We start from the raw sequence: 25,747 nt of genomic DNA, 5'->3' as shown, positions 1-25,747 counted from the left end.
GGAGGGAAGCTGGAGAAATGAGGGCTTAATCAGGAAATGTGATTTTTAGGAGGGTTTTGAAGGTGGAGAGAGTGGTGGACAGTGGGATATGAAGAAGGAGAGAGTTCCAGGCCTGAGGGAGAACACTGGCAAGGTGTTGGCAGCAGAATAGATGAGACTGAGGTACAGAGAGTAGGTTGGCATCAGAGGAGCAGAGTATGTGGATGGGGTTGTAGAAGGAGATCGGTGAGATAAAGTAGGAGGGAGAGAGCTCCTTGAGCGCCTTAAAGTCAATGGCAGGCATTTCTCCTGCAAAAATAAAACATAAATTCCTTTTGAATCCAAAAGGTTTGTTCTCTGCCATGGTAGCCCTTTGTTCCCCAAGTTTTCTTTTTCCCGAGAGAACTGACAAAATAGCCTCTGAAAAAGATTACATTATGATGCAGTGCTTTGGCATATAAAAAGTGGTTTTAAAAGTCTTGAAATGTGAAATTAACGTGATTCTTTCACCAGGGAGAAGTGATGGTGAGCCCAAATCAGAGACATATGTTTAAAAAAAAAAAAAAGGAGACAAAATTCTATTGGTGTCTCGGTTAATGCCGGGGAAATATTTGTCATTACATGAAGAAAATGGACTAGAAATGTTACTTATCTGAAAATCAATCACTATTCAAAATTGAGGAAACATGGCTCTTAAGAATGTGATCTACATAAAACTCTGTAACAGCTTGAATATTGTATATCAGTTTTCCCGTCTGCTCTTTTTTGAGTCACAGTTCAGGAAGTTGATGACTTTAGTCATTTGGTAAGTTCGCTGAGACTCGGGTTAATTTAATTTTAAAATAATACATCCTATGTTTGGCTTAAATGACAAAACTCACAGACTCACTGACCTTGGGGATTTTATGCAGATATTTCACAAATTCCAAAGTGGCAAGTATCGATTTTTTTAAAAGCTTAATGGAAATGAGTTTGAAAGCCCAATTATTTCTAAAGGTAAAATCAAAATAGCCAAATGATTTTATGAGGTCAGTGTTTCAATTAAATTAGTTGAAGATTAAATCAACAATAGGGAATACCTTTAACTACCCTTTTTGGCTAGATGACTAGTAATTACCCTTTTGCTAGTATGATGACATCTAGATCAATAAAGGGTTAGGGCTCATGTCCTCAAAGCTAGAGCTCGAAATATATGTCTATTCTGCTTAGCAGGATGTCTTGTAAACTGAATGTCACTGCCATATCTGCCCTACTTGTGTAACTAATAAGTTGGAGAATTTGCAACTCAAAGTCATCGAGTTAGAGTTTTTCGCTTCTGAAAATCATCCATCTGGGGCATATTTTTCCTTTTCACCCAGTATTTGCTTGAAAATAAGTTTACATGTTGATGAAGTGACAACTGGGTGGTTAACCCAGTGGTCCTTTCAAGATTGTGAAAGACCTCTGAGTTTTGTGGCCAGTGCCCTATTAGCTGGGGATTTTACTTTCAAATTTGACCTTCCAGGTAAATGGGCACGTGATCCCAGGCTACTTTTGATAATTAATATTAACTGGTTTCTGCAGCTTCCCAGCTGGTCACTAAATCTAGCAGCGTGGCTTAATGAAAGAGCACAGGCTGGAGAATCACTGGACCTGAGTTCTAATCCCAACTTCACCTCATGTCTGCTGTGTGACCTTGAGCAAGTCACGTCACTTCTCTGTACCTCAGTTCCCTCAGCAAAAATGGGGACTCAATAATAATAATAATAAGGGTATTTGTTAAGTGCTTACTATGTGGTAAGCACTGTTCTAAACGCTGGGGTAGATACAAGGTCATCAGGTTGTCCCATGTGGGGCTCACAGTCATAATCCCCCTTTTTATATTGTGAGCCCCATTCAGGATCTATCTTGTATCTACCCCAGAGCTTAGTACAATGCTTGGTTCATAGCACTTAACACATACCACTGTTATTAAATCCAGGCCCACCTTGTAAGCTCATGAAGCGGCTCCGCCGCTTGCCAGCCGTGTGACTTTGGGCAAGTCACTTAACTTCTCTGTGCCTCAGTTACCTCATCTGTAAAATGGGGATTAAAAACTGTGAGCCCCACATGGGACAACCTGTTCACCTTGTATCCCCCCAGAGCTTAGAACGGTGCTTTGCACATAGTGAGCGCTTAACAAATACCACCATTATTATGACTAGCACTCTACAACTGTCCTAGTAAAACCCAGAAGATAATTTTTATACCCACTGTATATTGCCTGGGATAGTTCAGGAAAGTACAATATGGAAAGGAAGAAATATAAGTTAGGATCGGTTCTGAATCGGCATGGGTGTTAAAGCAAGCTGTTCTTCCATTAATAGTGAATTGTGCCCATTTTCTCTTAAAATAGTAGCGGCCTGGGGGCTAAGAGTTTCTACAGAACTCCCACATGCCCCTCTAGACTGTAAGCTCATCTAGGGCAGGGAATGTGTCTACCAGCTCTGTTATACTGTGCTCATACGAGAGCTTAGTACAGTGCTCTGTAAGTAGTAAGCACTCAGTAAACACCATTGACTGATGCTCCCTCTCAACCAAGAGGCCTTTCCCCGACTAAACTTTCATTTCCCCTACTCGGTCTCTTCTCCACATCACCCATGCACTCAGGTCTGTATGCCTTAAGCAGTTGATATTCAATCCATCTTCAGCCCCGCAGCACTTATGTGCATTCTGCAGTTTCCCCTGGTTTATTTTAACGTCTGTCTGCCCCTCTAGACTGGAAGCTCCTTGTGGGCAGGGATTGTGGCTACCAACTCTGTTGGATTTTCCCAAGTGCTTAGTACTGTGCTCTGCACACAGTAAGAGCTTAATAAATTCCACTGATGGATTGTTTTTCTAAATACAGTGAAACAAGCTTATGGAAAACTGGATAACATTTTTGTTAGGTTAACAGAAGCCAACATTCTTTACAGGTAAATATGGGCCTGGGAAAGTTTTTCACATTTCGGTGTTCACTTTTCCCCCTTTCTCGATTGTTTATAGTTTCAAGTTTTAAATCATCTTTATCTTAACTGAAGCTATTTCAGTAATTAGGGATGAGCAGAACCATATGTTTTAAGATGCATTGAAAATGTTTTATATTTATCAAAACGCAAGTGTTTTTTTTTTTTTCCCAGACACATTTCCCTTTTCAGAGCTCTGATTTTTAAAGGGAATTTTGTTTTTCGTGTTTTGGATTCATCTACATGTGATCATCAAAATGTATTTTCGTTATCACCGAACAGAGCTAGCATTCTGTAGTTTGAGCATGATTTCTTTTCCATCATTAACATTGCTATTGGATTTTCCCCAATTGTGCAGAATTGAAAACTAATCTCCGCCAGGGGGGACTTGTAAATTTACCCTCTGTGTTTTTCTTTGCTACATTTCTGGGTCCCGGAATTTGTTTCTTCACAATGTGAGGAAATCTAGCTGTCTCCGTATTTTCTTTGTTTATAAACGGGAGAGCAGAGCCGATTTTCGGGGCAGGTTAAGAGGGTGGTCACACTGGACCTCCGTGACAGCGGCAGAGCCAAGGGGCCAGAGACCCTGAGGCTTTGCTCTCTGTCTTCCTGGACCCCTCAGTCCAGGTGTGTGGTGATTCGATGTCCTTAGATCTGTCCCCTTAATCACTTGATATCCACCCCACCCTCAGCCCCACAGAACTGACGTGCATATCTGTGATTTATTTGTATTAATGTCTGTCTCCCCCCAGACTGTAAGCCCCTTATGAGCAGGGAGTGTGTCTGCCAACTCTGTTGCATTGCCTTTCTTCACAATGCGAGGAAGATTTAGCTCGCTCTGTATTTTCCCTGTTTATAAACGGGAGAGCGGAGCGCTTAGTACGGAGCTCTGCACACAGTAAGAGCTCAAAAAATACCATTGATTGAGCGATGGATCCAGAACAAAGCTGCTTTCATGACTCCAGGCTTGGGAAAGGCAGTGGCAAAAGGTTTGAATGGTAACCCCGCCTGCTACTTGAGAACTTCTGCTCCTTAAAGGGCGCCCTTCTCTGGAGATCCAGCCCAGGGTGGTGGGGACCAGTGTCCCCCAAACTGGAATCAGATCAATCCAGGAAGTCCTGAAACCTAGGAGTTCTGCTCTTCAAGCACACCCTCCAGCCCCAGGGCCTGAGGACCACAGGCTTACCCTCAGCTGCCCACATTTGTTACCCTCAGCCTTACCCACGGTTGCCCAGAACTACCAGAGAACTCAATGGCTTTCCTCCTGCCCAGTCTAAGCCGCTTAGGGCTGCCTCCTGGTTCTGGGCACACGCTCCCGCCGTCCATGCCAACTCAACCACCTCCCTCCCGCCGAACTCTCGATTTCCCCTGCAGAGCATTCATTTGTCCAGATGTCTCCACCATAATTCTCAGCCCTGGTTTCAGGCGCCCATGCCCGCTGTTGGCATGGGTATATATGTGTGTGTGTGTGTGTGTATGTGTGTGTGTGTGTGTGTGTGTTTCTATTAGATATTGAAAAGGACCTGGCCCTGTGGGAAGAAGCGAGATTGTCAAGAAGCCCGAACAGCCAGCAGGGAACCGTGGCTCCACCCGACGGCCACGGAAATCCGCACTCCCCGGTGGGCCTCGGCCCGAGAGCCCGAGAGGCCGGCCGCTCCGGGAGGGCCGTCCCGGCTCAGCCACGCGGGGCCAAGTCGCCGCCATCGGTGAGGAGGGGCCAGGCCTCTGGGAGCTCCAAGAACAGGGCCCAGGCGCCCCCGGCCCAGACCGACAGGACACAGACGTCTCCAGCAGCGGGAAGCAGACCTTCGACTCCCGGCAGCTTGGCTTCGCGTTCGCTTACCCCTAGCAACCAGGGGAAAAAGGAAGTCGTCGTTAATATTCAGAGGAGCAGATCCCCGACGTCGAAAAGCCAAGCGGTGAAGACCCTCGGCTCCCCGTCCGCTCCGGTTGTTCAAATAAGTGGAGGACAGGGAGGAAACGTGACGGCCAGAGGCAGTCTCCCTGAAGTAAGTTTCTCTTCTTTCCCCTTTACTCTGGGGCACGATCCTCTCCACCCTGAGGACCTGGATAGGTTTGATTGTTCCATGCTGCTTGCGTTCTACTGTGAAGACGGGACTTTTAATTAGTCCCTTCGACGTCTGATTCGTGGGAGGTGATGCTTGCTGGAAGCACTCGATCATTCAAACCCGGTTCCTTTTTCAGAGAGTAGAAGCAGTGAGCTCCCGCTCAGTGTTTAGCCCACAAAACAGGAATCACATCTTGCGTTAGCAGACGTTCCTGACCGAATCTGACAGTTTTCTGCTAATTTTCTTTTCTTCTGCCCAAAAGCCCCTTAAACATTTATCCAGTCATGAGGAGGATGAGTTTTGAATCTGTGGATTTTACTGAAATAACACAACCGGGCTTTGCAGGGTGGAAAGAAAGCCTCATGTAACGGATTCATGACGAATCTATAAAATGCTATTTTGCAAACTATGGTGACTCCTAAAAGTTTATTATCAAGGCACCTTTATTACCTGGACTTAAAACCTTTAAAGAAAAACAGGTTACATCATAAACTTGGAAACTATTTTCTTTCCCTCCAAATAGTTTAAGGCCAGGGATTAACTCCTTATAATAATTTCTTTTCATGGGACTGTTGACATTACATTCATGTATATAATCTCAAAATTTCCAATTCCCAGCTCTAACTTTGGCCACTATTATTACCAACACTGATGAAGGGCGAATTACGTGCAGGGCACAGTACTGGGCACTGAAGAGAAATACAAGGAAATTAATTAAAATGCAGTCCTTGCTCCTCAGAAAACTCATATACTAGGTAAGGGGAGAACACACACATTAACCAGAAGAATCTCACACAGGCACCACGATAAGTTAAAGCTCACCGATAAAAATATCAACATGTAAATGTGTATAAGTTAAAAAAAAGACTAGGAGGAAGGGGAAGTCTTCCAGCTTCTCCTTACTCCAGGCCAACAGCCTTTGGACACAAACCATTGTGAGCACACCCATTCGGAATATACTCAACTCCCTCAGTGGACATTGCAAAATATGGAGGAGCAGCGTGGCTTAGTGGAGTCAGAGGATGTGGGTTCTAATCCCAGCTCTGCCACTGACCTGCTGTGTGACCTTGGGCGAGCCGCTTAACTTCTCTGTGCCTCAGTTACCTTATCTGTAAAATGGGGATTAAGGCGGTGAGCCCCATGTGGGACAACCTCATTACCTTGCGTCTACCCCAGCGCTTAGAACAGTGCATGACACGTAGTAAGTGCTTAACAAATACCATTATCATTATTATTATTGTAGTTCTCATCATGGCTCAGTGGAAAGAGCCTGGGCTTCGGAGTCAGAGGTCATGGGTTCGACTCCCGGCTCTGCCACTTGTCAGCTGTGTGACTGTGGACAAGTCACTTAACTCCTCTGTGCCTCAGCTACCTCATCTGTAAAATGGGGATTCGCTGTGAGCCTCACGTGGGACAACCTGATTACCCTGTATCTCTCCCAGCGCTTAGAACAGTGCTCTGCACATAGTAAGCGCTTAACAAATACCAATATTATTGGGTGTTTCCTCAGTGCAGAGCACTGTATTAAGCGCTTGGGAGAGTTCAGTACAGCGGAGTTGGTAGCGATGTTCACTTCCCACAACGAGCTTACAGTTTAGAAGGGGATACAGACCTTCAATGAATAATGTATAATCTGTAACATAGAGCCACATACATAAGTGGTGTGGGGCAGAGGCGAATACCAAAATGCCCGAAGGTGATAGATCTAAGTGTGTAGATTTATTCATTCAATAATATTTGAGCGCTTACTATGTGCAGAACACTGTACTAAGCGCTTGGAATGTACAATTCGGCAACAGATAGAGACAATCCCTGCCCATTGACAGGCTTACAGTATAGATAATTCGGAAGGGAGAGGTAGCTGAGGAAAGGAGGGCTTATTCAGGGTTTATCCATCCATCCCTGCCCACAGTCTGCAATCAAGAAACTAGCTAGATCTGAGGGACTTGGGGGCCTTTTTTCCTCAAACTCTCCCTGCCTCCTCTCCTCCTCTCCACCTCCCAAGCCATCGAAAGGAAGTTTGGTTTTATCACTGATATTGGCGCCTGTTTTCAGCCCACCAAAAGTCAGCACCTCTCCCAGTTCACACTGAACCCTGCCCGTCCGTTATCTAAGGCAAGCCAAGACCCCGACTGCTCCTTCAGGCAATCAGTCCATCGGTGCAAGCTACTGAGCGGTTTCCGTGTGGAAAACACTATCCTAAGCGCTTGGGAAAGAACATCACAAAGGAGTCGGGAGACACGAGCCCTGCCCACGAGGTGCTTGCAGCCTACTGGGAGAGATGGGCATTGGGGGTAGGGGAAATAAGAGAGTATAAGAAAATTTACAGAAGTCATTCATTCATTCCATTGTACTTATTGAGGGCCTACTGTGTGCAAAGTACAGTACTAAGCGCTTGGGAGAGTACAGTAGGGAAGCAGCGTGGCTCAGCGGAAGGAGCACGGGCTTCGGAGTCAGAGGTCATGGGTTCTAATCCCGGCTCCGCCACTTGTCAGCTGTGGGACTTTGGGCAAGTCACTTCACTTCTCTGGGCCTCAGTTCCCTCATCTGTGAAATGGGGATGAAGACTGTGAGCCTCAAGTGGGACAACCCGATTACCCTGTATCTACTCCAGTGCTTAGAACAGTGCTCAGCACATAGTAAGCGCTTAACAAATACCAGCATTATTACAGTACAGCGACAAACCGACACATTCCCTCAATGAGCTCACAGGCCAGAGGGGGAGACAGACATTAATAAAGATAAATAGGTAGATAAAAGTCTTTAGCTTTATCAGCAAGTGGAGGAGCGTTAGGATCCTTGGGAGCTGGAGCCAGGGGGACTCTCGAGAACTCAACCGGAAAAACTAACTTCGGGAGAGCTCCTCCTCCTTCCCTAGGACACCCGAATGGGAAATAGACACCCCGCCCTGAGGTCTGACATTTCTCGGAAGGTCATCTCACCCAGCCCCTTCAAATAAACACTACAGTGATTTACCTAAGGGGCTTAAAGCCATGAACCACCTGGGGGGTAGTTGCGAAGCACTGACCTCAAACATTCCAAATCCCCACACAAAGGAAGAATTCCTTTCTCTTTTCTAGGCCCCCAAGGGTCCCCCTTGATCAAGAGAAGGTTTACACAGGCCCCCTTCTGATCTCAATATCTAGGTTTCCAAAGCTCTACTCATCAGACCGGGGAGGATAATTTTGCTTGTTCTTACCTCGTGGATCCTTGGCCTTCATTTCTCCATCGTTGACAGCAGCATTTCAAGCTGCAGGTTAAAAAGACAGGTTGGGATAACGGAATGGAGCAAACCTCTTTTGATTCACTGTGCAGTGTGACTCAGAATAAATGTCCAGTGTTTACACTTGAAGATATTTTAGCATTTCTGTACAAGGCTTGCCGAACTCCAAGCGGACCAGGCTGCTTTGTCCTTAGAAGGAGAGGGAATTGTAACCGCACACATAAGTCCCTTTTCTTTATACTTCAATCACTGCCAAAGAGGAGGTACCGACTGCTCTAAAAGTGATTTTGAGGCTGGAGTTTGAGGTTTGTTTTATGAATTGTAACACCTCCAACATTTGTCTTTATAAACTGGAAATGAAAGTGATTAAGAAATTTCCCTCATATATAAGATTTGGAAAGATTTTAGTGTCAACTGAACGAAAACTGTATGTTTGCTCCGACTAAAAGATTGCAAACAGAAATTCAACAAGCACTTCCCTTCCATGTCAAACATTTTCGAATCTCGGAATAATTATAAACAAGAATCAGGATAATCACTCACCTTCTTTAGTAAGACCATTCGGGATATCAAATCTCACTGAAGCAGTTTAAAAAGCATAAGATAATCTGGTAAAAAAAAAAATGGTGCACAATGGAGGATTATAGTAGAGACCAATAGAAAATGCAGCAAAATGTGTTTCTGGTAAGTGGCAGCAAAAAAATAGAAAAATCTGAGGAGAACTGACTCTGTTCCTGAAGCATAATGGTATACTTATTCTGAAATGTAAATATAACATCGTCCCAGCCCTACTGTTTTACTCTATGATATTGAAAGCTTGCTAACACTTTGCACTGGAAAATATTTATAAGTGTTGTGCAGTGTTTCCTGCAAATTCTGTTAGTTGGACAAAACTGCTGCAAGGGCCAGGGATAGATATTCAATTAAGAACTTTAAAGAAAAGTAGTTCCACTAGGGAAGGTAACAAAACTCCAGTGATATCTTTAAAAAGTGATCCCTTAACGGATTTAGAAATGATGGAAATGAAGATGGATAATTGGCTCCGACACCCTTTGCAAGAATAAATATTCCTTTCTTCCAAACCTTCTAGGTCCTTCACAATCCTTGGTCTGCAGGAATTGTTCTTATGTGAGTCTCTCTGAGGCCCAGGCAGTTAGTTTGTTGAAAGCACATTGTCTCTTTTTGATGACTGTTGAGATTGCTGATGCCTCTGGAGAAGAGTAAATTCAGTTCTAGGGGCAAATACCGAATGTGGTTGAGGGAGCTGGTTCTTTGCTCACGGTTTGAAGGAGGTTTTCTTCCCAACAGAGTGTAAGATTCTTTGCTCACAGATTGAAGGAGGCTTTCTTTCCATTTAATGTGTAAGATCCTTAAAGTGAAAGCTCCTGTTACTAACTACTGTTCAGAGCTGGAATCAATCGATCCTATTAAGCGCTTACGGTGGGGAGAGCTCTGTGCTTGGCACATAGTAAGTGCTTAACAAATACCATCATTATTATTACAGTATAACAGAGTTGGTAGATACATACAAGCTTACAGTGTAGAGGGGGAGATGACATTAATGTAAATAAATCAGTTACCGATATGGACATAAGTGCTGCGGGGTGGAAGGAGGCGTGAATAAAGGGAGAAATGAGGGTGATGCAGAAGGGAGTGGGAGAAGGGAAAATGAGGGCTTAGGGAAGGCTTCTTGGAGGAAATGTGCTTTAAATAAGAAAGAATTGAGGCCATTATTATTTGTTGAAAATGTAGAGAGAGTTGGTGACTGTGGGATTACTTTGAAGCGTAAGACATAGTAGTAAACATATTCACTGAATGCCCATTTGAGAATCTTCAAACCTAGAAATGCACAGATCTCTAAAGATGGGAATATCACTCAATTTTGTTGTTGTTCTTGTTTTGGGTTTTTTTTTTAATGGTGTTTGTTAAACGTTCACTATGAGCCAGGGACTGTTCAAAGCACTAGGGTGGTAATCAGGTTGGCCACAGTCCATGTCCTACGTAGGGCTCACAGTCTTAATCCCCATTTTGTAGATAGGGTAACTGAGGCATAGAGTAGGCAAGTGACTTGCCTTGGGTCACACAGTAGACAAGTGGCGGGCCTCGGATTAGAACCCCAGACCCTCTGGCTCCCGGGCCCGGGCTCTTTCCACTAGTCCATGCTTCTCATCGTTCCATAGATAACTCTAAAATGGAGAAATTTGGCAAAGAATGGGTGGGGACATTAAGTTGAGCCAAAGTTAAAGGATCCACTTGGGAAGCTTTAAGGAGATCCATTTAATTTAGTTGCCAAATACATAGCTGGGTATCCACTGCCACATGTATTACAAATAGCAACTTGACTAGATTTAAAAATTCACAAAGGAGCTGTCAGTGTGGGATAACAAGTATTGTGGGATTTTGAAAAATAATCATACCACTGATAGGTAGAATGATGTGTTGATTTAGTTATAAAAACGTTTTTCCATATACTATCCACTATTCCTGTTCAGCATTTGTAAATCCCTGGACGTTTCCTTTCACTGCAGCTTGAAATGAATTGGAAAAGGGTTGAGTGAAGCCGTCCCCTCAGAAAGGAAACTTCTGGAGACATCAACTTAATCAGTCAATCAGTGGGTATTTATTGAGCGCTTACTATGTGCAGAGTGGACTGGAACTCCAATGGGGTTTCCCTGCACAGGTTTGAATCTACTCACAATAAATTTCTTAGATTGTGAACCCCAAGCGGGGCAGGGACCGTCTCCGACCTAATTAACTTTAATCTACCCAAGCGCTTCAAAGGGCGTTTGACTCGTAGTAAGCACTTAAGAAATACCATTAAAATAAAAGAAAAAGAAAAAAATCTCTGTACGAAGCACTTGGGAGAGTAGCTAAAGTGCCTGTTCGGATTGCAAAGGAGTTTTGGTTATGATTAGGAACAGTTTGAGTGCCCAGAATGATTTTTGAAGAGATCGGCAAAGATTAACATGTCATCTCTGAAGTTTAAAAGGAAAAAAAAAAGCAGAACTTGAGATTTAAACTCCATGACCCCCATCATAAAGAGTTCTAAATTGCCTGATGATCTGAGTTGTTGTCTACATGCAGGCCTTCCCATAGAAAATATTCAAAAACTATCACCAGGATAAATAGCGTTATTTTCTCTGAGAGAAATCCATCAGAATTCTGAATCCTTCCCAACCTACATGTTTTAACATTTAATGTTTCCTTTTGTACTTTATGCATCTGGCCATCCACAAAGAATAGTTAAATGCTGCCTATCTGCACAGGAGCAAAGTCATGAAGTGCTGATACAAATCAGTGACATGACATAATATGAACAATTAATGAGGGAAGTGAAATAACACAGTGAATTTATTTGCTGGGCCTTTTCTTGTGCAAATGGAATTTTGAATGCCATTTACATGACTAATGCCTAATTACTTTTTCTTATATTAAAGACTGGCTGTTTTTACTGTCACGGTGCAGAGTAAAGAACTTGAAGTAATTTGCCTTCACTAGGGAAAGCGAAGTTAATGTTAAGTGTAAAGAAAAGGAAAATTACTTTCATCTTCCTCCTTCCAACTTTGGCAATGTCATGTTCTGTGCCTGAAAGGTGCAACTCTTGGGAAAGTGACATTTCTCTGTTACGTAGAAAAACGTTGAAATTTGATACTCTGCTCTAATGTTGACTGCCTTGTAATTTTTAATGTGAAATTTCCCATCACCCTATCAGATATTTGAAATAGAGAGTGCCAATGAGTTTGAATCATAGAGGGAATTAGGGAGGAAAAAGGGGGCAACATTTGATAGAGAAAAGCAATTTCTAGTGACTTGCACATTACAAAGCTTTTAGCCAGTCATAAAAATAAGCATTTCCCCACTAGGCCCAGTAACACACCGGGTAATTATTGTCTCAGTCAAGACCGGGCAGTGCGGATGTGAGTGAGAAGGGGCGAAAGACAAGTTTAAAACTGCCTCGCTGAGATTTTACCCTTGAAACTGCTGCCTTGGGTGCAAAGCCTGCATGAAAGGCCTTTAACTTTATGAAAGAGCCCAGAATAGCCCCAACCCACCCTCCTGTAATTGGCTAGAGGAGGAGTGTGGCCTAGTGGATAGAGCCTGGGCATCAGAAAGGACCTGGATTCTAGTTCCAGCTCCGCCAGTTGTCTGCTGGGTGACCTTGGGCAAGTCACTTAATTCTCTGTGCCTCAGTTACGTCATCTGGAAGATGGGGATTACGACTGTGAGCCCCATGTGGGACAGGGACTGTGTCCAACCTGATTACCTTGTATCTGCCCCAATGCTTGGAACAATGCCTGGCATGTAGTAAGCACTTAACAAATCCATTCACTCGTATTTATTGAGCACCTAACTGTGTGCAGGGCACTGTATTAAGTGCTTGGAAAATACAATTCAGCAACAAATAGAGACATTCCTACCCAGCAATGGCAGTCTAGAAGGGGGGAGACAGCAAAACAAAGCAGGTAAAAGTAAATAGGTATCAGTAGCATAAAACAGTCATCAATAGCATCAGCTGGCATCAACAACATCAAACAAATGCCATTTAAAAAAAAAAAAGAGTTCCATCCATAAAAGACAAAATCCTGGCCGGAACAGTGAGGTGCCAAATTGACCCAGCTTCTCTAGGATAAAAAAGTCTGACAGTTGGTCCCACTTGAATATAATAAACTCTTTTTTTATGAGAAGCAGCGTGGCTCAGTGGAAAGAGCCTGGGCTTCGGAGTCAGAGGTCATGGGTTCGACTCCCGGCTCTGCCACTTATCAGCTGTGTGACTGTGGGCAAGTCACGTAACTTCGCTGTGCCTCAGTTCCCTCATCTGTAAAATGGGGATTAACTGTGAGCCTCACATGGGACAACCCGATTGCCCTGTATCTACCCCAGCGCTTAGAACAGTGCTCTGCACATAGTAAGCGCTTAACAAATATCAACATTATTATTATTACTTACTATGTGCCAGACACTGTATTGGGAGAGTACAATATAACAATAAGGAGACACATTCCCTGCCCACAGGGAGTTTACAGTTTAGAGTCTAGGTACAAGTTCATCCGGTTGGACACAGTCCCTGTCCCACTTGGGACTCGGTTTTAATCCCCATATTCAGATGAAGTAACTGAGGCCCTGAAAAGTGAAGTGACTTGCCCATGGTCACACAGCAGACAAGTGGCAGACCCGAGATTAGATCCCAGGCCCTGACTCCTAGGCTTGGCCTCTGTTCACTAGGTCACGCTGCTTTCTCTGACCTTGGGCTCGACTGCCTTCTTGTTTAGCCCAATTGGGAATGTGAATCTGCGGCATTCCTTGAGGGACACTGTTGAATTTAGCGAGGATGTTGAAAATAAGAGGTGTTCTCTTCAATAGCGCATTGTGGGCGGGGGCATTTTTAACTGTTTTCATGTAGTCAGCTGAGAACAGAAAATAAATCAAGATCGATACTTGCCATGTCCGCCCTCACCCATTCTTAGCCTCTGACTCCGGCCACTTCAGCCACACCCTGGCCATAGCCAGGCCCAGAGCAATGGGAACAAAGGGATTAGAATTTGGGGAGGAGATTAACACCTAATTTTATTTTTGACAAATTGGCTGGTGCCTACCATCTTGCATTAAGATCCAAAATGCGACCTCTTTCTCACCCTTTTCCCTTCATGACCTAAGGGAACTCAGAGGGAGTGAGCTGCCAGGGCCACAGAGGGATGGGGGAGGAGGTTGTTTTCAACTCCTCTGAGGGGTTTTTGAACTCCCAAGAGGTTAGCTGTCCGTCACTGCACTCTGGGATAACCAACCCATTCAAAGTTGACGGCCGTCGCGAGGCAGGGCTCTCTCTAGTTTCATACAGTCCTGGGACACACCCGAGGAAGGGGACGAGAGCCCAAACCAGCAAATTCTTCTGGCAGCCTTGGCGGGACACTGATGAACTCCCTTGCTTACAAGCTTCCACGCCCCATGACCTAACTCGACAGCCGCCCAACAGAGATGAGAGGAAGCACTTATGAACAGGGTGGGGAGTGGTTCTTCTAGACTATAAACTCGCTGTGGGCAGGGAATATGTCTGCCGACTGTTATGTTTTACTCTCAAGTGCTTAGTAGAGCGCTGTGCACACAGTAAGCACTCAAATATAGCTGATTGATTGTCCAGTTCCGGCATTGCCCGCCAGGCCCACCTGCGCCCATTTATTTCTCCTCAAAATGTTTTTTACGGGGAGACCGTACAGGATCCACAGTCAAGACCGGAGTGTGGATGCCTTGGAAAGATGTGTTCTTTAAGTACCTTTTATTACCTCCCCTTTATTGGGACATTCTAATAATAATAATAATAATGTTGGTACTTGTTAAGTGCTTACTATGTGCAGAGCACTGTTCCAAGCGCTGGGGGAGATACAGGATAATCAGGTTGTCCCACATGAGGCTCACAGTTAATCCCCATTTTACAGATGAGGTAACTGAGCCACAGAGAAGTTAAGTGACTTGCCCACAGTCACACAGCTGACAAATGGCAGAGCCGGGATTCAAACCCATGACTTCTGACTCCCAAGCCCGGGCTCTTTCCACTGAGCCACGCTGCTTCTCTAGGAGAGATGCGTCCATGGCGTCACTATGGGTCACAGATGACTAGACAGCATAAGACTAGAAAACTAGATGGTGAGGATAGTTGGAGAAAGAGAGAGAGAGTGATTGTGATTAAATTAGTACTGGCACATATGGGTGAGACCAGAGCCAATTTCGCAGGCCAAATGAATATTTTGGAAGCTAGTTCCCAAGCTGCCTTCAGAAGTGTCAACTTGGTTTGAAGAAAGTAACACGAGGGCCTCTGGGGGAAGTTTCACGTCAGCCGAAGGCCAGGTCCAAACCCAAGTGGCCCTGCCCATCTGGCAGCATAATGAGTGTGAGCCTCGAGACTGGAGGAATTTGTTCAAGGTCCTCTAAGATGGCCTTGGACGTGGAGTTTCCTTTTCATCCCACACTGCGGGGAATGAGGAAAGGACATATAGGACAAGAAAGTGAGGGCCAAGAGGAAGGAACATTTTCTTTAATGTCTTTTTCCCAGGTTCTCTGAACCTCTGAGATACTTGAGAATACAAACTGTTGCTTCCTGGAGATTCCACAAAAAGGACTGAGAATTAGAGTCCTCTGGCTTCTCCCCTTTAATAATAATAATAATAATAGTTATTATGGTATTTAAGTGCTTACTTTGTGCCAGGCACTGTACTAACTGCTGCAGTGAATACAAGCAAATCGGGTTGGGCATAGTCCCTGACTCATGTGATGCTCACAGTCTCAATCCCCATTTTATAGATGAGGGAATTGAGGCCCAGAGAAGTGAAGTGACTTGACCAAGGTCACACAGCAGACAAGTGGCGGAGCTGGGATTAGAACCCATGACCTTTTGACTCCCACACCCATGGTCTATCCACTACACCATGCTGCTTCCCTTTACTCCCCCATCCATGCCTGGTAGCCCAGGGGCCACATAAGAGAGCCTATCCAGCCTCTGACACAGCAACTTCCCAATCAATCAATGGCATTTATTGAGCGCTTACCATGTGCAGAACACGGCACTAAGCTCTAAGTACAGTACAGCAGAGTGCCCACAATGAGCTTACGGCCTAGAGGGAAAGACAGAAATTAATATAAATGAATAATTCATATTGTATAATTTAAAGATATGTACCTAAGTGCCGTGGGGTTTACGGGTGCGGCAGATATCAAATACCTAAAGGTCACAGGTTCACGTGCATAGACAAGGCAGAAAGGCTTCAGTAGAAGCAGCATGGCCTAGTAGAAAGAGCATGGGCCTAGAAGTCAGAGGTCCCGGGTTCTAATTCCAGCTCCGCCACATGTCTGCTGCATGACCTTGGGCAAGTCACTTCAGTTCTCTGGGCCTCAGTTACCTCATCTGTAAAATGGGGATTCAGAGTGTTAGCCAGTGTGGCTCAGTGGAAAGAGCCCGGGCTTGGGAATCAGAGAACCTGGGTTCTAATCCCGCCTCTGCCACTTGTCAGCTGTGTGACACTTAACTTCACTTAACTTCTCTGTGCCTCAGTTACCTCAACTGTAAAATGGAGATGAAGACTGTGAGCCCCCCCATGGGACAACCTGATTACCTTGTATCAATCCCAGTGCTTAGAACAGTCCTTGACAAATAGTAAGCGCTTAACGAATACCATAATAATAATAATAACAGGGACTGTGTCCCACCCAATTTGCTTGTATCCATTCCAGCACTTAGTACAGTGCCTGGCCCATTGTAAGCGCTTAACAAATATCATTATTATTATTATTATTATTAAAGGGGAGAAGCCAGGGGATTCTAGTTCTCAGCCCTTACTGTGAAATTTCCAGGAAGGAACCATTTGTATTCAGGGTCCCAGCTCAAGTAAATGAATGAATGAATCCTTGGCACATAGTAAGTGCTTAACAAGTACCACAATTATTACCTAAAGACTTTAAGCTTGCTGTGGACAGGGAATGTATCTGTTATATAGTACTCTCCCAAGCGCCTCGTACAGTGCTCTGTACACAATAGGCACTCAGTAAATACAATCGGTTGGCTGACTCACTGGCCGCTTACCAAATGCATCCTATGGAATCTCTTACAAACCCACTTGCCCACTAGGCCAGCACTTGGTCCCACACGCGCAAGCCCGCTTCCAGTGGAAACCAAGTAAGGTGAAGAGAGAGTTCACTCCCCCTTCGTAGCTCTGAAGGTGCAGCCATTTTGTCGTGATAGCCGGGAGACCCAGAGAGTGGGGAAACGGTATAATCGCAATTGTGCCTCTCGTTAAAAGACTTAATCTTATTAAAAGGGGAATTGCAAAATAAAATGAGTTCAGGGCAGGTTGCATTCAAATGTTTTTCTGTTTAGTTCATGGAGGTTGAAGCATTCACCCTAATCTGCATTCTGCCACTCCCTCTTCTGAGGCATTTGTCGCTAAAATGGATCTACTCTTTGGCAGGATGAATCTCTAAAACAACTGCAGGTCGGGCATCAACCGTGGATTTTGCCGAGTGACACTGAAAGTGAAGGAATGGAACCGGAGCAGGATAAATGTAAGTAGAGAGGGTTGGTGTTTTTTGGTATTGGTTTGTTTTAATGGTATTTGTTACTGCCTATTTTGTGCCAGACACTGTACTAAATGTTGGGTAGATGCAAACTAATCAGGTTGGACATGGCCCGTGTCCCACATGGGGCTGACAGTCTTAATCCCCATTTTACAGAGGAGGTAACTGAGGCACAGAGAAGTGACTTGCCCAAGGTCACACAGCAGACAAGTGGCTTATCCAGGATTAGAACCCAGGTCCTCTCGACTCCCTTTTCTAGGCCATACTCCTTCTCTGTTGGATGCCGAATTTCACATTACTGCAGGAAATTCACGTTGAGGATATTTCTCTTTTCATGGTATTAAAGAATTACTGGGTAAAAAATTCTGCTTCAGATCTGATTAGCGAGAACAAGTAAGGACAAATAATCCTTGCACTCTATAAATCTTGGGGCCTTGAAGTTTTAATTGTGGTTTCAGGATAGTCCATGCCCATAAATTAACCTTCTGGAAATAACATTCTTAAAGGTTGAGTATTTTTTCAAAGAATTACACGTGATCTATCTACGTGAAATGCAAATTGCTCCCCAAATATTTTGAAGAACGGTAGTGGTGATAAATTGGGGCCCATGTAGTATATTTCACCAAAATATCAACATCCTTAAGAGCCATCTGGTTTTAAGTAGGTTGAAGTATTTCTTTCAAAAAGTGAAACTGATGTACAGATAAACTTACTTTTGTCCTAAATTCACACTGCAAATGGATATTGGTATTAAGACTACCCATTTAATTTCCTGATGTTTAGCTCTAGGGCAGTAGTTCCTAAAGAAAATTTAGCTCTAGTCCTCTGCTTTTTATTAATTAGACTAGAGGGAGGCTGAAAAACTAGCGGAAACCAATGAAACATTCTTAAATTTTTTAATTGCACTCATTACCTCTCCTTGTTGCTTCAAGTTTCTCACAGCTTCTGCTTGTCTCACAGACTCTGTCTTTTCCTTTCTTTCTGTGTTTGTCTCTGGCTATATTTATGCCTCTCTGGGATTATTATTATTACCATCACTATTATCATCGTATTATTATTGTTAACATATTGTTGCCGTCGTAGTTGTATTTGGTATGGATCCTGCAGAATTCTTTTGGTGTCTCCTTGTGATTATGGAGATCACTCTTGAAAAATATTGGAGTAGATCTCACTTTTACACAACACAGTACCTTCTTTAAAAATAGTTTAAAAATCAGAAATACGTTACAGACAGCAGCCTTCCCCAGAGTAAAATGAAAAGAACTCCACGGAACCACAAAAAAAGATAACAATGGAAAGAAAGTTTTGCATTAATTCAGAATTATCTTCTCTTCTCTGAACCATTGAATCTGATTTCCATAGAGTAATAATGATTCCTCCCAGATATTCTCCCCTTTTAAGCTGTACGCTTGTTGTGGGCAGGGAACGTGTCTGCCAACTCTGTTCCATTGTACTTCCCAAACACTCAGTATAGGGCTCTGTACACAGTAAGCGCTCAGTCAATACCACCGATTAATTGATCGATTCCCTACCCATCTCATAGTGCTTCTCCCAGTCTCTCTACGGTATTTAAGTGCTTACTATGTGCCAGGCACTGAACTGAGCGCTGGGGTAAGTACAAGATAATCAGATTGGACACAGTCCCTGTCCCACATGAGGTAATAATAATAATAATAATGTTGGTATTTGTTAAGCGCTTACTATGTGCAGAGCACTGTTCTAAGCGCTGGGTAGACACAGGGGAATCAGGTTGTCCCACGTGGGGCTCACAGTCTTAATCCCCATTTTACAGGTGAGGGAACTGAGGCACAGAGAAGTTAAGTGACTTGCCCACAGTCATACAGCTGACAAGGGGCAGAGCTGGGATTCGAACTCATGAGCCCTGACTCCAAAGCCCGTGCTCTTTCCAGTGCGCCACAGGTAACTGAGGCAGAAGTTAAGTGACTGGCCTAAGGTCACGGTGCAGACAAGTGACGGAACCAGGATTAGAACCCAGGTCCTTCTGACTCCCAGTCCCGGGCTCTACTCATTAGACCATACTGCTCTCTATGTCTTCAGGTCAGCAGAAGGGCATTTCCTAATTCCTTTCCCTCAAATCTTTCCCCCAGAGAAGCAACATGGCCTAGTGGATAGAGCACAGAACTGGGAGTCAGAAGGATCTGAGTTCTAATTCTGGCAACACCATGTGCCTGCTGTGGGACCTTGGGCAAGTTAGTTAACATCTCTGATCCTCAGTTCCCTCATCTGTAAAATGGGGATTAAGATTGTGAGCCCCATTTGGGACAAGGACTATGTCCAACCTGATTTGCTTGTATCCACCCCAACGCTTGGAGCAGTGCCTGGAACATAGTAGGCACTTTAAGAAATACCACTGTTGTTATGATTATTATTAAATCTCCAAAAGATGTTAAATCCCAAGTCTTCCCAAACCACCTTTAGCTCTCCACTCCCCATGATTGACAGTAAAATCTTTCATAAAGCTCTGTGTGTTTTTTTCTCATCTCTCCGGTGGTTTTCAGTCAACCAGTGGTTTTTATTGAGCGCTTACTTCGTGCAGAGCACTGTACTGAGCACTTGGGAGAGTACGGTACAATGCGCTTGCTTTCTGTTGGTGATTTAAAAGAAAAAAAGGTCCAGAAAAGTAAAGAGCACTGACAATAAAAAGTAACTGTAGCAGATTTTACCCCTGACCAGAGAATACCCTGCGGGGATGTCTTAGGTCTCTGTGAATGACTGAGGGTGAGAAGCACCCAGTAGGTGTCAGTAAATAATCACAATATGATGTTCCAGAGAGCAAACCCCTAGGCTAAGTGGAAGGAGGAGGTTTTAATAAAACTGCTCTGACCCAACCACCCCTAATAGCTGTCTACTGCCCCCAGCCTCAGTCTTTCAGCCAAACTTTTGACCTGGAACTCAACTTGGAAATTAAGAGTTCTCTGAGGGAAAAACAAAACGCTGATTAAAAATCAGTCCATCAATCACTGGCATTTATTGGGCAGTTACTGTGTGCGGAGCACGGCATAGTGGATAGAGCATGGGCCTTGGACAAGTCTCTGTGCCTCATCTGTAAAATGGGGACTAAGACTGGGACAGGGACGGCGTCCAACCTGATAATCTTGTATCCACCCCAATGAACTGAGCGCTGGGTTAAGTACAAGATAATCAAATCGGACACAGTCCCTGTCCCACATAAGGCTCACAGTCTTAATCCCCATTTTACAGATGAGGTAACTGAGGCAGAAATTAAGTGACTCAAACGGTGATCGACACAGTAAGCGCTTAACAAATACCGTCATCAGTCTCCCACTAACGTAACTGTGGAAATAGGGCTAAAAGTTCGAGCCCGGCGATATCGCCCACGGAGGTGACGTTTGAGATTGGGAAGTGGTGTGCACGAAAAGCAGGGGTCTAAAATAATGACGGGGTAGCAGAAGCCACCTGGAAGCAGAATGCTGGCGGCGTAGCCCAACCCCCCAGCTCAGATCGGTGACCGTTGAGAAGCGGTGGCCGGTAGCAACCAGGTGCCGGAACATCTGTAAGGCGGCCGTTCACCGAACACCTTTGTGGAGAGGTTCCCCCCCATCGGAGTTTAAGGCAGGTAGAGCAGCTGGGAAGCCACGGGAAGATGAGCTGCCGTTTTTCTCTCCCAACGGAAGGTAATAAACGCCACATAAATCTCGATGGACACCGTGGATGTGATTTAGAGGCGAGAGGCCTAGAAGTTGGAAATTTATGAGTTTGGGCTGGAGAGTTAAAGAATTAATCTCTACCCAAAGCAACACCTGTTCTTTGACTCCACTTTTTAGAAATGGAACCTGGGTAATGTTTACTGCATTCTTTAACTACCTTTGAGACAAAAGCAGCCAGGTGGAGAGACGCTTTGGGGTTGGAGAAAATTCACCACAGAGATGAACTCTTAGTACAATGCTCTGTATGTAGTAAGCGCTCAATAAATATTAAATGAATGAATGAAGGGGTATTTTTTGCCACATTAGTAAACCAGACTGAGTTCAGAGCAAGTCACAAATAGTTTTTCTGAATATAGATATGCTTAGAACAGTGCTCAGTGCTTAGAACAGTGCTCAGCGCTTAGAACAGTGCTTCGCACATAGTAAGCTCTTACAAATACCATCATTATTATTGTTTTTATGTGTATAATATGTATATGGACTGTAAATTGTATTGGGAGGCTTTGTAATAGGTAGAAAAAATAAGAAAAATGGAGGAAGAGGAATTAAAACAGAGAGAAATTGAGAGGGAAAATTTGTCACTGCAATTAAGATTCTTCCTCAGAATTATCATTCCAGGATGAATCAGGCAGATTCATTACTATCAAAATCAGAAAAATGTGTTTTATATTGAGAAAAATGAATATTCCAAAGCACGGGCCAACGTATCTACCCTAAAGGTTGGTGCCAAAACCAGAGTTGTGCATTGTGCAGAGATTAGGAATTTTGGGATACGACTTCTCATCTGTTTTATTTCCAGTGTTCATTTCCCACACGTGACTTGTGGGACCAGCATGAGGAAAAATGCTGTCATGGAGTTCATAATGGTAATTGCTGTTCCCATAACTCATGCATGAGTATAGTCCAAGAAGTCACTTCTCGCAGAATGCTCGGGTCCTCTTTTATATAGAGGAGGTTGAAACATTGGAACCAATGACTGAATTACAATAAAGTGCAACAGTATTTTCGTAACTATTGTTCTGGAACCAGAGGAAGGTTGTGATACTAATTTTAGTTGCCCAAAACATGGGGAATCTTAGAAGAAACAGGGAACGTGTTGAAATTGTAAATCTGTTGTGTTCTACTCTCCCAAGTGCTTAGTGCAGTGTTCTACGCATAGTAAGTGCTCACTAAATACCACTGATTAAGAAAATGGCTTCTCCACCATTTCGGCCATTAGCCTTGAGACCTGCCCCCTTACCAGAATTCTTTGTGGTCGCTTGGTGCTCTTCTGGGAATTATTTAATGTTCCTGTGACTCCACGCCATGTGGAATTCAAAGACCGGCCAGGCTTTTCCCGAGGCAGAGTTCAAGGAAGAGGAGTGAGAAACAAACGTTCTGTGTTTGAGAGAGGGGTCTGTATATGTGTAAGAGAGTGTGAGAGCATGTGAAAGTAAATGTGTGCCCGGGGAAAATGAGGCTAAGAGTGGGTGTGTGAGAGTGAGTGAGTGTAGGAGACGGAGTGAGAGAATAAGCGAGAGAGAAAAAATGGGCCTGTACCTGGGGGGAATGGGGGAAGAAGGGAGAAGGGGTGAATGTGGTTTGCTATTCAAATTATTTTTCTGTTCTGAGGCAACCAGTTTTGAGGGGGCTCGTCTTGGCTTCCGAGCAATACAGCACGGGCGTGGAACTTGTTGATACCGTGAAGAATGCCACATCTAGCTTGAGGGGCAGTGCACCACAAACTGCCTGAAAGATCATAAAGAAAGGATAATGATGCGTGGCAGCATATATCAAGGGCTGCTACAGGCAGAAGGGCCTTGCTGCTCCTCTGAAGTGTGATTTAGTATATTCAATAATATTCCAGAAGAGGGGTGAAATAGCATCTTAATCTTTGAAACTAATGAGAGTTAATCAGGAAGGGTTCAGAACACCAGTGAAGACCGAAGTAATCGGCAGAGACTTGGGAAACTTAGGAATTGACAATAAAATGAATTTCTCCTTGGAAGAAAGCAAATGCATCTGGAGAAGAGTAATTGGAAACATAGTTTTTGGCTGGGAGGAAAGGAACTGGGACACGGTTGGTCTTAAAGAGATCCATGCAAAAGACAGAAAAAGAGGAGTTTTTTTTGTTGTTTTTAGTCGAAGCAAGTTTCTAGCAAGCCCCGTACAATTTAGAATTTGGGCCGTTGGGGGTTGATTTAATAACGTTTTGGGTGTTGATGCGAATGTCTCCCCCTGTATTACCTAGTTGTTTGCCCTCTACCCCACAAATAAAACTGGCCATCATAAAATAAAGGGGGAACAGACCTGGCACTCATGCTCATTTAGAAACACTGGGGAGGTTCGTTCCACAAGATGTTCATCCTCCTTTTTCCTCTGTCCGCACTACTCTGGCTCTTTAAAGCTTCACCTCGTCTCTCTCCCACCCCGTCACTCCCCTTTGCTGACCAAATATTGTGTTTTTCTTCTCTGTGACCATCACCCCATCACTCAGTCCAATTCTTTCTCCTTCACGAGAAGGAGAGTTGTCCCAAGCGGCCATAAGGTGTTTGTAGGTCTTGCCCTCAAACATGAGCTAATGTTTGCTCAGGTACGTGGTAGTGCTGGATTTGAACAGAGAAGGGATATCTGCTTTAGACGGGGAAGGGATATCTGAAAAGACATGTTAGTAAAGGATGGGGAAGATACTGCCGGAGGGGCTTGGCTTTAAAAAGTCTCCCTTGCAGCGGCGATTTTGCCGGATGGCTCTGTTGAGGAGAGGAAGGCTTCATGGGATCCATTTTCCCTGGTTACTGCAGCCTCATGAGGTACAGACAGGTGGACATTTCCTTACTAATAGTAATAACTGTGGTATTTGTTAAGCACTTACTGTGTACCAAGCACTAAAGAAGCAGCATGGCTTTGTAGAAAAAGCACGGGCTTGGGAGTCAGAAGGATCTGAGTTCTAATCCCAGCTCTGCCAGTTGTCTGCAGTGTGGCCTTGGGCAAGTCACTCGACTTCTCTGTGTCTCAGGTCCCTCATCTGTAAAATGGGGAGTAAGACTGTGAGCCCATGTGGGATATTCCCACCTGATTATCTTGTATCTCCCCCAGGACTTAGTACGGTGCCAGGCACAGAGTAAGCACTTAACAGATACCATAATTATTAATATTAGTATTATTAGTAGTAGTAGTCACTTTATTTCTCTGAGCCTCACTTACCTCATTTGTAAAGTGGGGGTCAATGAGCCCCCTCTGGATGGACTGTATTCAACCTGATTAGCTTGTATCTGCCTCAGTACTTAGTTCAATACCTGGCACATAGTAAGCGCTTAACAAATAGTTAATTTTAAAAAAGGCGCTGGGGTCGATACAAATAATCTCGTCCCACATGAGGCTCAGAGTCTGAGCTGGGGAGAGAACAAGTGTGAATCCCCATTTGCAGATGAGGGAACTGAGGCACAGGGTAGTGACTTGCCCATGGTCTCACAGCAGATAAGCGATGGAGCTGACATTTGAACCTAGGTCCTCTGTCTCTCAGGCCCATGCTGTTTTCACTAGGCTATGCTGCTTAACTATCCTTTTATGTGTTGCCTGTCTCGATTGAAAACTCCAGGCCGGATGTTCTGTTGTAGAACAAAGTTCCCAGTGCTTGGCAATATCAGAAACAAATGCCCAGAGTGAAGTCTTAGGTTAGCTAGATATCTACAGTGTCCAAAGTCTCAATTGTCTTTTTTAGTGTTCTGGTGCTTCTCTTTAGTCTTAAATTTCTCAGGTCTGTGGCCAAGCCTCTAATATCGTTAAAAACCCAATTGATTCTTAAAAGCTCTTGCAGTTTTTTTTAATGGGGGCAACATAAAGTAAGAGACTAAATTCAAACTCACCAAATAGACTGATAATTGTAATGGAAAAAGGAGTAACTTGTTTTAAGCTGCATGTAAGGAACTGCTTCAAACGACATGTTTTGTCCATTAGAACGTTTTATGTGCTGTGCACCAGTAGTCTGAATGTTTCATAACAAGCATCAGAGGATGGATGTATTTTCACAATTATGCAGCTGAACGGCTCTTTTTATAACATGAAATTTTTTGGATGGGAGTTCGTTTGGGTTAGATTTTTTTGAAACCAGAAATATGAGATACATTACCTAATTTTTTTGTGTTCTTTTCAAAAATCAAACTCGTAAACGAGAGTTACATGTTTCTAATCCCTTTTCCAAACACTTCTTATTTCTCTTGGCATATCCGTCTATTTGTTCTAGGTGCGGCCTATAAACTACTAAATAATGAAAACAAAGTGAGCAAAATTCCATTTCTGTCTTTATCCTTCAGAGACCGAGTGCTTTAGTGACAGTCCTGGGTCCTCTGGGATAGGTCTGTGTGCAAATGAGAATTTATTGGCTGTGTGGGTGGAGACTATTTGTATGACCATTCCGGACTTCGGTTCCGCCCATGTTTAGTCACCGGGTCAATCGGAGCATGTGCAGAGGAGCCAAATTGCCCCCAGGCGTTATCGCAAGCCTTGCCCGAACTGCACGTCATCCAGAATGGGCCACCGGGACTTATCCGACTAAGCCCAGTGCCCAGTCCTCAACCGGTCAGGGATTTGGAGCTCAGCATCGTATCCCAGCCCTCAACCCTAGCCAGCCCCTTCCACTGGAAGTGACATCGTGCAACTCTCGCAACCTTCAGATTCAAAAAGCCCTCGCTCGCCAAAACCCATGTTCTGTCCACACTCTATCTGACCCTAGGGTGGGGTTTCTTTCTGAAACTCCAGAAAGAGAAATAGAGAACCACCCTCCTG

At 44.2% G+C, this 25,747-nt stretch overlaps 1 protein-coding gene across 5 annotated transcripts in view; it reads left to right on the top strand.

Moving 5' to 3' along the window:
• Positions 1–25,747, top strand: part of C7H8orf34 (chromosome 7 C8orf34 homolog) — a 217,370-nt gene that overhangs the window by 175,048 nt on the left and 16,575 nt on the right. For all 5 annotated transcript variants that reach the window (XR_005660181.1, XR_005660180.1, XR_005660179.1 and 2 more), the window contains exons 12-13: positions 4,452–4,951; positions 17,189–17,282. Coding sequence is in view for 1 of the 5 variants with exons in the window: in XM_039912501.1 (XP_039768435.1) it covers positions 4,452–4,951; positions 17,189–17,282 (594 nt within the window). In the remaining 4 variants the exon portion in view is untranslated. The remainder of the gene's footprint in view (positions 1–4,451; positions 4,952–17,188; positions 17,283–25,747) is intronic.

The sequence above is a fragment of the Ornithorhynchus anatinus genome, chromosome 7, assembly GCF_004115215.2.
Source record: "Ornithorhynchus anatinus isolate Pmale09 chromosome 7, mOrnAna1.pri.v4, whole genome shotgun sequence".
NCBI classification, from domain to species: domain Eukaryota; kingdom Metazoa; phylum Chordata; class Mammalia; order Monotremata; family Ornithorhynchidae; genus Ornithorhynchus; species Ornithorhynchus anatinus.
The sequence above is the reverse complement of the archived record's forward strand: the minus strand, read 5'-3'. Positions and strand labels throughout refer to the sequence as shown.